The sequence below is a fragment of the Ranitomeya imitator genome, chromosome 5 (genome assembly GCF_032444005.1).
Source record: "Ranitomeya imitator isolate aRanImi1 chromosome 5, aRanImi1.pri, whole genome shotgun sequence".
Classification (NCBI taxonomy): domain Eukaryota; kingdom Metazoa; phylum Chordata; class Amphibia; order Anura; family Dendrobatidae; genus Ranitomeya; species Ranitomeya imitator.
The window spans coordinates 626,721,959-626,734,248 of record NC_091286.1 but is presented as its reverse complement, the minus strand read 5'-3'; the positions used below and the strand labels follow the sequence as shown (position 1 = coordinate 626,734,248).

General features: G+C 44.9%; 1 protein-coding gene across 2 annotated transcripts in view; it reads left to right on the top strand.

The window, feature by feature from the left end:
- ROCK2 (Rho associated coiled-coil containing protein kinase 2) overlaps window positions 1-12,290 on the top strand; it is a 174,345-nt gene that overhangs the window by 92,674 nt on the left and 69,381 nt on the right. For both annotated transcript variants that reach the window (XM_069728101.1, XM_069728102.1), the window contains exon 5: window positions 1,683-1,943. In XM_069728101.1, coding sequence (XP_069584202.1) covers window positions 1,683-1,943 — 261 coding nt within the window. The remainder of the gene's footprint in view (window positions 1-1,682; window positions 1,944-12,290) is intronic.

Sequence of the window (12,290 nt, the reverse complement as noted above, 5' to 3'; positions counted from 1 at the left end):
ATGTGGTTATTTTAACTACAGATCATATGAAAAATAAAAAATACCATATTTATTTCTAATTGCTTTTCACATAAAAACCTTATTTAAAGGGAATTTGACAGCAGTTTTTTAGCTATTTAGTCCAAGAGCAGCTTGATGTACGGGCAGAGACCCTGATTTGATGTGATATGTTACTTACTAGCCTGTGTTCTGTCGTTTCAATACAATCAGTGTTTTATCAGGAGGAGATTATCACTGTAAATGCCACCTGTAAGACAGTCCAGCTAATCTGTGTAACCCCACCCTCACCACTGATTGGCAGTTTGCTGAGGATGTATACAGAAAGCAGCCAATCAGTGGTGAGGGGCGGGGTTATACACAGCTCAGCATTCTCAGATCTGCAGCAGAGAAAACAGGGAATATATCTAAAACACAGAAAGCAGCCCAATAAGTGACACATCACTGGAATCAGGATCTCCGGCCCTACATCATGCTTGCTCTCAGATTTCTTAGCAAAAATTTGATGATAGATTCCCTTTAATTAATAGGATCTTTTTTTGTGACGCATTCCCTTTAAGTAGTTGTTTAATAAGGCCGATCGCTGGGTGAGCTTCAGACTGGAAAATACAAGTCCCTGTTATTCTCTTTAGTGGAAAATCACTGTGGTGTTATTGTGAAAACCACCATTAAAGAGGTTGTACCAGTCTTTAAAGCTATGACTAGGTCTAGTATAAGCATAGAGAATGAATGGTTTATGATCAGTGGGGATGTTCCCATTGCTTTTCTGCGCTGGTGTAGTGCTGCACCCCATTTTTTCTCTGCACACTGGTTCTCCCGGGCACCCCACTGTGCAGCAAACTGCAGTTGACCCCATTCACTTGAACAGGGCTGGCTGCAGATCCCCTGCACATCACATGATCAGAGAGCCCTGTGCTTGGTAAAAACAGTTAAAGGGACCAGCTCTTTGGCCTAATAAGGGTCCGACAGGAACGGAACTGAAGGGGTTAATTTGTACCAAAACCCATAACTCTCCTAAATTCATCCTCAAATGGGTCCAAACGGTGTCATAAGGACCCTATTAAATGAGGTTTGGATTAAAAAAAGTGTGATTCACTCACTCTCCCCTGGTCCACCGTGGAGTCTCTGTTTGTTATTGTCTGCAGTGCTAACATCATGTCAGCAGTGCTGCAGCCAATCATTGACTTGACACGGTGAGCCGCCCACTGATTGGCTGCAGCGCTGTTGATGTGATGTCAGTACTGCAGACAATGACAGATCCCAGGAGCAGCAGCCGAGATTCATCACTGGACCCAGGGACAGTGAGTAAAGCTCAGGTATTGAAGAGACGCACACTCGGAGGGCCCGATTCATCAAGCCCCAAGGTTGATGAGGGGGCTGCTGGAATCAGACGTTCTTGAGGAGGCATCGGATGAACAGCGTGCGCCTCACAAGTCCTACTCTAGTCCCCGCTGGAGTAAGATTTGTGGCGTAGCGAGCCCAGAGGTTCGTGATGAGCCACCACACTCACCTCCTGCCCCAGTTCTGCCCAGTTTGTCAGAGCTGGGAGAAACTGGTGCCAAGATTACAATAGTCGCAAAATTTTGCAGCTTTTTAAAGTTTTTTTATTGTCGAATTGTGCGCTGAAAGCCGCGAGGGATGGTCTGCTGTGTGCGCTAACACTTCTCGTGTGCCGTGTCTTACAGCTGAATTGTGCCTTCCAAGATGACAAGTACCTGTACATGGTGATGGAGTACATGCCCGGGGGAGACCTCGTCAACCTCATGAGCAACTACGACGTGCCGGAGAAGTGGGCCAAGTTCTATACCGCCGAGGTGGTCCTAGCCCTGGACGCCATCCACTCCATGGGGCTGATCCACCGAGACGTGAAGCCGGACAATATGCTGCTGGACAAACACGGCCACCTGAAGCTGGCAGACTTCGGCACCTGTATGAAGATGGATGAAGTAAGTAAAGGCTCTTCACCTGCAAGAATTGTGTGCGTGCCCACTGACAGGACAATGTTAGGGGGCACCGGGCGGCCCACCCACTTGCTGCAAGTTACACCCTGGTGTAAGACTGAATTATAATGGCGGACCTATAATATGTGATCAGCCCTCCTGGGCATCGATTTACAATTCATATCTCCTGTTATTGTCCCCAGCTGCATTTACTATTCTGTGGGCTTCAGAGCTGACATCAGCCGAGTTTAGTCAATAATCACAGATTTTGTTCAATGTCTGCAGTGTAAGAAGTACAACCCCCCCACACACTAACACACACGCGCACACACACACGCACACACACACACACACACACACACACACACACACACACACACACACACATCCATTGTAGCACACGGCCTGATGTTATGTATATTGTAATTTATTCAAAAGGGAATACTTGGTTGAGGTCGGCAATTGTCTGTGCTCTGCCGCGTCTCTTTATATTGTGTGGATTCGTTATCTCTTGTTTCCTAATGTTTAGCTCTTCGGCACGTCTCTGCGGCACTCCTCTGCGGCACTCCTCTGCGGCACTCCTCTGCGGCACTCCTCTGCGGCACTCCTGTGCTGCACGGCTCTGTGGCACTCTTCTGTGGCACGCCTCTGTGGCACTCCTCTGCGGCACTCCTGTGCTGCACTCCTCTGCAGCACGGCTCTGTGGCACTCCTCTGCAGCACGGCTCTGTGGCACTCCTCTGCGGCTCTCCTCTGCGGCTCTCCCCTGCGGCTCTCCTGTGCTGCACTCCTCTGCGGCACTCCTCTGCGGCTCTCCTCTGCGGCTCTCCTCTGCGGCACTCCTCTGCGGCACTCCTCTGCGGCACTCCTGTGCTGCACGGCTCTGCGGCACTCCTCTGTGGCACTCCTCTGTGGCACTCCTCTGCGGCTCTCCTCTGCGGCACTCCTCTTCAGCACGGCTCTGTGGCACTCCTCTGCGGCACTCCTCTGCGGCACTCCTCTGCGGCTCTCCTCTGCGGCTCTCCTCTGCGGCTCTCCTCTGCGGCACTCCTGTGCTGCACTCCTCTTCAGCACGGCTCTGTGGCACTCCTCTGTGGCACTCCTCTGTGGCACTCCTCTGCGGCTCTCCTCTGCGGCACTCCTCTGCGGCTCTCCTCTGCTGTTCTCCTCTGCGGCTCTCCTCTTCGGCACTCCTCTGCGGCACTCCTCTGCGGCACTCTTCTGCGGCTCTCCTCTGCGGCACTCCTCTGCGGCTCTCCTCTGCGGCTCTCCTCTGCGGCACTCCTCTGCGGCACTCCTCTGCGGCACTCCTCTGCGGCTCTCCTCTGCGGCTCTCCTCTGCGGCACTCCTCTGCGGCTCTCCTCTGCGGCTCTCCTCTTCGAGCTCTCCTCTTCGGCTCTCCTCTGCGGCACTCCTCTGCGGCACTCCTCTGCGGCTCTCCTCTGCGGCTCTCCTCTGCGGCTCTCTTCTGCGGCACTCCTCTGCGGCACTCCTCTGCGGCACTCCTCTTCGGCTCTCCTCTTCGAGCTCTCCTCTTCGGCTCTCCTCTGCGGCTCTCCTCTGCGGCACTCCTCTTCAGCACGGCTCCATCATCAGCAGCCGTTTGTCTCTGCTGGCGCTCTTACTGCAGTTTTGATAGACTCTACCTGCTGGCTGGTTTCCTAATCTTTCCGTGTGGGGGTTTTGCTGGTGTAACCCCCCAGCCCGGTGTCACAATGGAGCCTCAGTGTATGGGCATTCCAGAGACCTGTATTACATTCTTCCTGAAGCCGTCACAGTGGCTGCTTCCGCTCCTGAGGGCCCGGAGCACACCGTTGTGCCAGCCGGCGCTCCGGAGCACTTGGATGTGGCCATATAGGAGCAGGATGTATGTGTGTGGAATGAGCTCGATGAATAGAATATTTTCGGGATTGTTGTTGGGAAGTGCAGCGGTGGTGTCTGATGAATTGGTGAGGATGGCGGAGCTCCTGCCGCCAGCTAGTGGTCATCTAGTGGAATAACAGCTGGACGTTCGTTATTAATGACGCTGGATTATTGTGGATGCGTTTTCTCGTCTTCTTGTTTTTAGTTTGCTCAGACACTTTGCAACTAGTCTGAAGATGCACAAGCATTTTTCAGTTGCCGTGTTAATAGTGGAGAGAAGGAATTGTGCGGGGGCCGGCCGCGACCAATCAGCGATATTGGCGCGGGATTTAAACATCGCTTCGCTGATAATATATATTTTACCCGGAAAATCCTGTGTATAAATTGCATTATTCTTAAATCTTCATAAATAAACTGCATACATATTCTAGAATACCCGATGCGTTAGAATCGGGCCACTATCTAGTAGAATATAAGAAGGATTGTAATTCAGCTCCAAAAAATTGTAAAATTACAAATTTATTCCAAGAAGTCCAATAAAAAGTACATGTGGTAAAAAGGGAATCCAACAACATCTCGAAACCTTACGCGTTCCAAACTGTAACAAGTCCTTACTTGTAGATAACGAGTAAGTCCTATGGTTAAAGGGACTCTGTCACCTGAATTTGGCGGGCTCTCTGTCCGGTCCGATGGGCGGTGTTTTCTCTCCTTTCATTCACCCCTTCCTTTCCCGCTGGCCGCAATCTTATCTTGAATATGATTCTGTTTCCTCCGTAGTTCACGCGTGCGCAAAGCAATCTTGCCTTGCGCACGCGCAGTATGCTTTGCCCAACTGCGGGCAAAGCCGAAAAGCATTAGTGCGCATGCGCAGCCGCACTATCCTCTATGTCCCAGAACACAGCTAAACACTTCCGGGACATAGTGCGGCTGCGCATGCGCACTAATGCTTTTCGGCTTTGCCCGCAGTTGGGCAAAGCATACTGTGTATGCGCAAGGCAAGATTGCATTGCGCACGCGTGAACTACGGAGGAAACAGACTCATATTCAAGATAATATTGCGGCCAGCGGGAAAGGAAGGGGAGACTGAAAGGAGAGAAAACACCGCCCATCGGACCGGACAGAGAGCCTGCCAAATTCAGGTGACAGAGTCCCTTTAAGGATTTGTACATTGCAGAATGTTTCTTGGACTCTCTTTTTACCCTATGTACTTTTTTAATGGGTTTCTATGAATAAATGTGGAATTTTAATATTTTTCGGTGCTGGATTACAATCCTTCCTATATTCTGTTGCCTTCCTTGAGGATACCAGTCTTAAAGACAGGGCTGTGGAGTCAGTAAGCCAAACGTCCGACTCTTGACTCCTCAATTTCCATGACTCCGACTCCAACTCTGACTAAACGACTCCTGACTCCACAGCCCTGCTTAAAGAATCCATGCGCCTTCAACTAAGAATTTGCAAACATTTTTTCCGGTGCAGGGGTGAGCTGATGTCCTTTACCTTTCTATGTATCATTGGATTAGTTGAACACACGGGGCAGTATAGTTCCCAAAAATATTGCGGCCTGAACCTGGCCTAGAGGGGTTGCCCAGTTCATGACATCAATTTCCATGTGCCCAATTTAGAGATTTCTTCTTTAATGGAAGGGACAGAGTGCTCTGTTCATGATCCTCATCTCTTGGTCAGAGTAAGAACCAGTTATAAAGCGTCTTTCTCTGGAGGACACCTCCTGTCGACGTTCGAAGAGAGCTAATTGATATGAATAGTCCCTGTGTAATGCTTTTTTCCCTTATGGTGGAGCTGCTGGGAAATTAAGCTCTTACTGCCAAGTTTCAGTGATCACTGGAGTCCCTACTTTGTGATCTGTGAGGAACCCTTCTAACATTTCGGGATCATCCAAAGCAGAGAACCCTTCTAAATTGACAGCCGTGGGGGACTACCCGTTGATTGCTCTGGAATTGGCTGATTTTGCCAGCAGAAGTTGAGAAGTTAAACATCTATCTAGCCAGAAAAGGGATGAAACGATCCTTTAAGGAGGACTTATCACTAGGTCAAAACTGACCAGTTTATGCTCTCCTTTTATCCCTGATTACCCCTGACTATGCTGGTTTTTGTTTTTTTTAAATCTGACATACGGTTCCAGAGATACTAGCCTTTTTATTTATTGATAATATGGTCTTTCCTAAGGGGGTGTGGCTCACTGGATTCTCTGGGGGCGCGGCTCACTGGATTCTCTGGGGGCGCGGCTCACTGGATTATCTGAGGGCGCGGCTCACTGGATTATCTGAGGGCGCGGCTCACTGGATTCTCTGGGGGCGTGTCTTTAAGCTTCTAAACTAAAAAGCCCATATCTCGGGAACCGTATGGTGGATTTAAAAAAAACAAAGAACTGAATACTCAGGAGAACAGCGGGAATATAATAAGAGTAAAAACACGTTACTTTCCACCTACTGACTGGTCCCCTTTAAAGGAATTGCAATATAAAGTATATTGTTCATGTGCCACAGTTATGTAACTACGAATAAAAAAAATATATAGCCGTTTACCAACTATTAACATCGTTAACCCTTTAGTACAACTGGTGTGTCTACTTTTTCCACGATTGGGATACCTCTATGGGGAAAGGGTAATAATTGTTTGCAAAACCCAAACATACAAATAATCTCTCTCTCTCTCTCTCTCTCTATCTCTATCTATATATATATATATATATATATATATATATATATATATATATATATATTTTACAAATGAAATCAAGTGCCGTTTAACAAGGCGTTAAAGGCTTTTACAGCCGTCCTACCGCTTGCTTTTACTAGAGGTTGGCACTTGGTTTTCTTGAATCCCGGTCTGGCAGTGCCCTTGGATTAGCCAGCGTTGCGGTAAGCTTTACAAGATAAGCGGCGGATATCAGTTGTCTTGAGAAACAAAGACTTTTTATTTATCCGGGAGAGCGCGCTCCAATGTCAATATTCCCCACGCGAGCCTCTGGTCGTCTCCGTAAATGGGTTTGCGATGAGTAACGACTCACTAGGCGTGCGGTGAATGAATGGCTGCGCTGGCAGCGGCAGTGTCGGGATGACGGATGGTTTGGGCACCTTTTGTGTTGTTTGGCTCTAGCCGTAGTGTAAACTATTGTTTCTGCTGATGCCAAGAAAATATGAAGATGACATTTATACTTATTAGCGGCAGGAGAACTCTGGCAATCTCCCGCAGATCCTTTTACACCAGTCGCATAACAGATTAGAATACTAGATTTCATAATACAAACTGCATAGATTATTAAATAGATATTGGGCCTGATGAGGGTGGTGTACTTACTTTTTAAAATACACATTTACAATGGCTGTATAATCCTCATATTAAAATGCATCAATGGGTTATAATGGCAGTCAAGGACCTGATGAAGGTCCCCATCACTGCCATCTTGGTACTCCCGTGAAGGCTGAGTTTAACCCTTAGACACCATGATTTTCATTACATACTACTGCAGTACTGAGACGATCGGATAATTGCAGGTTCAAGGGAACTAAAAAGATTAAAAAAAAATTTTTTTCCGAAAATTCTAATCTCTCCGCTTTTCCCCCTTTTAAAAAATAAAAAAACTGATATTGTAAAAATCTGTTCTATCACAATATACAATTAACACAAACGTTAAATGCTGTAAAGAGAAGGATAGCTCCAATCTCCAGAAAAAAATGGAATAAAAAAATCAAAACAACATATGTACCCCAAAATATCAATGAAAACAACAGCTCAGCAGGTAAACAGTAACCCCTCACACAGCTCCATTGACAGAAAAATAAAAAACAAAGTTTTATGTCTTGGAAAATAGCAATACAAACCCAATTTTTTTTATAATACACTTTTTTTTTAATTACGCCAATAATAAAAAATAAATATCTGTGCAATTTTGGTATCTTCATAATTGTTCTGACCTTGAGAATCTTTAGGTCTCATGTTTTTTTTTTTTACCACATAATAAATACTGTCAAACTAAAATGCAGAAAGCATTCAACATTACAACTCGTCTTGCAGCCAAGCCCTCATATACCTGTGTCGATGGAAAAATAAAAAAAAGTTATGGAGTCATACAAGAAAGAGAAAGAAAAAAATGCAAATGTATGAACAGAGTGTTCAGGTGCATTTATACTTCACGATTCTCAGTAACGACAATCTGGCAACCGCTGCCGATCATCTCTATGATTTATTTTGTGGCTTGGGAAGTAATGTTGCTTAAAAAAATAAAGGGTGCACTAAAATCCCACATCCTAGATATCACTGAATAAAATATTCCAGTTGTAAATCTTTATTCATTGCATAGTGAAATGTGTTGAGAACAATAAAACATAACAATTATCAATGTAAATCAAAACGAATATCCCATGGAGGTCTGGAGTTGCAATGATACTCAAAATCAAAGTGAAAAATCAAATTACAGGCTGATTCAACTTCAGTGGAAATGCCTCATGACAAGGAAAAGATGCTCAGTATTGTGTGTGGCCTCCACATGCCTGTATGACCTCCCTACTATACAACACCTGGGCATGCTCCTGATGAGGCGGCGGATGGTCTCCTGAGGGATCTCCTCCAAGACCTGGACTAAAGCATCCACCAACTCCGGGACAGTCTGTGGTGTAACGTGACGTTGGTGGATGGTGCGAGACATGATGTCCCAAATGTGCTCAATCGGATTCAGGTCTGGGGAACGGGCGGGCCAGTCCATAGCTTCAATGCCTTCATCTTGCAGGAACTGCTGACACACATCGGCCACATGAGGTCTGGCATTGTCCTGCATTAGGAGGAACCCAGGGCCAACCGCACCAGCATATGGTCTCACAATGGCTCTGAATGTCTCATCAAGGTGCCTAATGACAGTCAGGCTACCTCTGGCGAGCACATAGAGGGCTGTGCAGCTCTCCAAAGAAATGGCACACCATTACTGACCCACTGAAAAACCGGTCGTGCTGGGGGATGTTGCAGGCAGCAGAAGGTTATCCACGGCGTCTCCAGATTCTGTGATGTCTGTCACATGTGCTCCGTGTGAAGCTCCTCTTATCTATGAAAGGCACAGGGTGTCCATGTCGAATCTACCAATCTCGGTGTTCTCTGTTAAATTTCATTTGCCCTCCACAGTGTGGGGCTGTAAGCACAGCACCCACTTGTGGATGTCGGGCCCTCACACCACCTCATAGAGTCTGTTCTGACATTTTGAGCAGACACATGGTTGTTAGTGGCCTGCTGGAGGTCATTTTAAAGGGATCTGGCACTGCTCCTCCTTGCACAGGAGGTAGCGATCCTGCTGCTGGGTTGTTGTCCTCCTACGGCCCCCTCCCCGTCTCCTGGTATCTGCTCCATGCTCTTGACACTGTGCTGACAGACACCGCTACCCTTCTTGCCACATACAGCATTGATAATGCCGGGTTAATTTCATAGAAGTATTTGACTTGGAGTTACATTGTGTTAGTTAAGTGTTCCCTTTATTTTTTGAGCAGTGTATTTAACGTGTAATAGTCGTTTTAACTTAATTTTTTTTCCCCATAAATAATTCGTATACCTGAAAATAAGAAACGTTGTAATATATCTTATTAGAGAAAAATTTGTGTCTTTCTCCTCCTGGTCTAAACTTTCATGCTCAAAATTCTCAATCCATTGGTAAAATCTGGTTTCAGTAAATACAGACTGTCCCATGGCTGAGATGGGAGGTGACGATTGGTGCTCAAAGTTCTACAGAAAACTGACTGTCCTTTCAGGAGAACGTTCAGCAGAATGGTCTGGATTCCGCTAGCTCCTCCCCCTTCATAGAACTGTAGAAGCACCAACTGTCATCTCCTATCCCAGCAATGGGAAATGCTGACTTCATGAAATACAGATTTTACCTATGAATTAAGAGTGAAAGATCAGTCCAGGAGGAGAAAGAAGAAGATTGCTCTGAAAAGTTGTTTTGCAAAATTGCTTATTTTCATGTGTACTACTGATAAAACAAAAAAACCCACAAAAGTACCTTGTTTGTTTAAGGAATGAGGCCGTAACAAACTACTCTCTGCAACTTTTCTGCTGCACCAAACCTAGCCTGCTGTAAGCGCCTATATTAATTACATACAGCTGTTTTTTATTTTCTTTTACGACACTTTTGGTTGAAAACTGCAAACCCTAATGAAAGTTTAAAGGGGTCCAGGGAACACCAGTGGTTACTTGTGATTTAGATCCTCCTACACATTGTGGTTTTCACAACTCAAAAAAACATCAAATAAATAATAAAAAAAAATATTTTTGCGTGTGTATGTATATGCATGCAGTTTTGCATATGTGTGTATGTATATGTACGTGTGTGTGTGTGTAAATATATATATATATATATATATATATATATATATATATATATATATATATATATATACACACAGTCATGGCCAAAAGTACTGACACCCCCTGCAATTCTGTCAAATAATACTCAGTTTCTTCCTAAAAATGATTGCAATCACAAATTATTTGGTATTATTATCTTCATTTAATTTGTCTTAAATGAAAAAACACAAAAGAGAATGAAGCAAAAAGCAAAACATTGATCATTTCACACAAAACTCCAAAAATGGGCCAGACAAAAGTATTGGCACCCTCAGCCTAATACTTGGTTGCACAACCTTTAGCCAAAATAACTGCGACCAACCGCTTCCGGTAACCATCAATGAGTTTCTTACAATGCTCTGCTGGAATTTTAGACCATTCTTCTTTGGCAAACTGCTCCAGGTCCCTGATATTTGAAGGGTGCCTTCTCCAAACTGCCATTTTTAGATCTCTCCACAGGTGTTCTATGGGATTCAGGTCTGGACTCATTGCTGGCCACCTTAGAAGCCTCCAGTGCTTTCTCTCAAACCATTTTCTAGTGCTTTTTGAAGTGTGTTTTGGGTCATTGTCCTGCTGGAAGACCCATGACCTCTGAGGGAGACCCAGCTTTCTCACACTGGGCCCTACATTATGCTGCAATATTTGTTGGTAGTCTTCAGACTTAATAATGCCATGCACACGGTCAAGTAGTCCAGTGCCAGAGGCAGTAAAGCAACCCCAAAACATCAGGGAAGCTCCACCATGTTTGACTGTAGGGACAGTGTTCTTTTCTTTGAATGCCTCTTTTTTTCTCCTGTAAACTCTGTTGATGCCTTTGCCCAAAAAGCTCTACTTTTGTCTCATCTGACCAGAGAACATTCTTCCAAAACGGTTTAGGCTTTTTCAGGTAAGTTTTGGCAAACTCCAGCCTGGCTTTTTTATATCTTGGGGTAAGAAGTGGGGTCTTCCTGGGTCTCCTACCATACAGCCCCTTTTTATTCAGACGCCGACGAATAGTACGGGTTGACACTGTTGTACCCTCGGACTGCAGGGCAGTTTGATCTTGTTGGGATGTTAGTCGAAGTTCTTTATCCAACATCCGCACAATCTTGCGTTGAAAACTCTTGTCAATTTTTCTTTTCCGTCCACATCTAGGGAGGTTAGCCACAGTGCCATGGGTTTTAAACTTCTTGATGACACTGCGCACGGTAGACACAGGAACATTCAGGTCTTTGGAGATGGACTTGTAGCCTTGAGATTGCTCATGCTTCCTCACAATTTGGTTTCTCAAGTTCTCAGACAGTTCTTTGGTCTTCTTTCTTTTCTCCATGCTCAATGTGGTACACACAAGGACACAGGACAGAGGTTGAGTCAACTTTAATCCATGTCAACTGGCTGCAAGCGTGATTTAGTTATTGCCAACACCTGTTAGGTGCCACAGGTAAGTTACAGGTGCTGTTAATTACACAAATTAGAGAAGCATCACATGATTTTTCAAACGGTGCCAATACTTTTGTCCACCCCCTTTTTTATGTTTGGTGTGGAATTATATCCAATTTGGCTTTAGGACAATTCTTTTTGTGTTTTTTCATTTAAGACAAATTAAATGAGGATAATAATACCAAAGAATTTGTGATTGCAATCATTTTCAGGAAGAAAATGAGTATTATCTGACAGAATTGCAGGGGTGTTAATACTTTTGGCCATGACTGTATATATATTTTATACACATGCAAAACTACATACGGTACATATACATGCACCGCACACACACACACACACATATGTATATAGTGTATATTATATAATATATATATATTAAAATGTACCGTATTTATTTTTTTTTTTTTTCTGTGCAGGCAGATTAATGTCTGGTACTTGCTTTTACCCTGTTAGAAATTTGTTAGACTATATTTTTTTTAGTCCTTTAAAAGGATATCTGTTGAAAATGAAAACCCTAAATCTGTATGAACCGAATTTCGCAACTATCCGACTTTTTTTTTCCCCTTGAAATGACTGATGGATCTTTCTACTATTGAGAGATCCCTAAGAAAAATGGGGCCTCAAACCCAACAATGTAGTGTCCCACGCTGAGTTTATAGCACAGCGGAGCCGTGGGGACGCGCGCAGATGACAGACAGGGATGACTTTTTATTACAAGCAGAA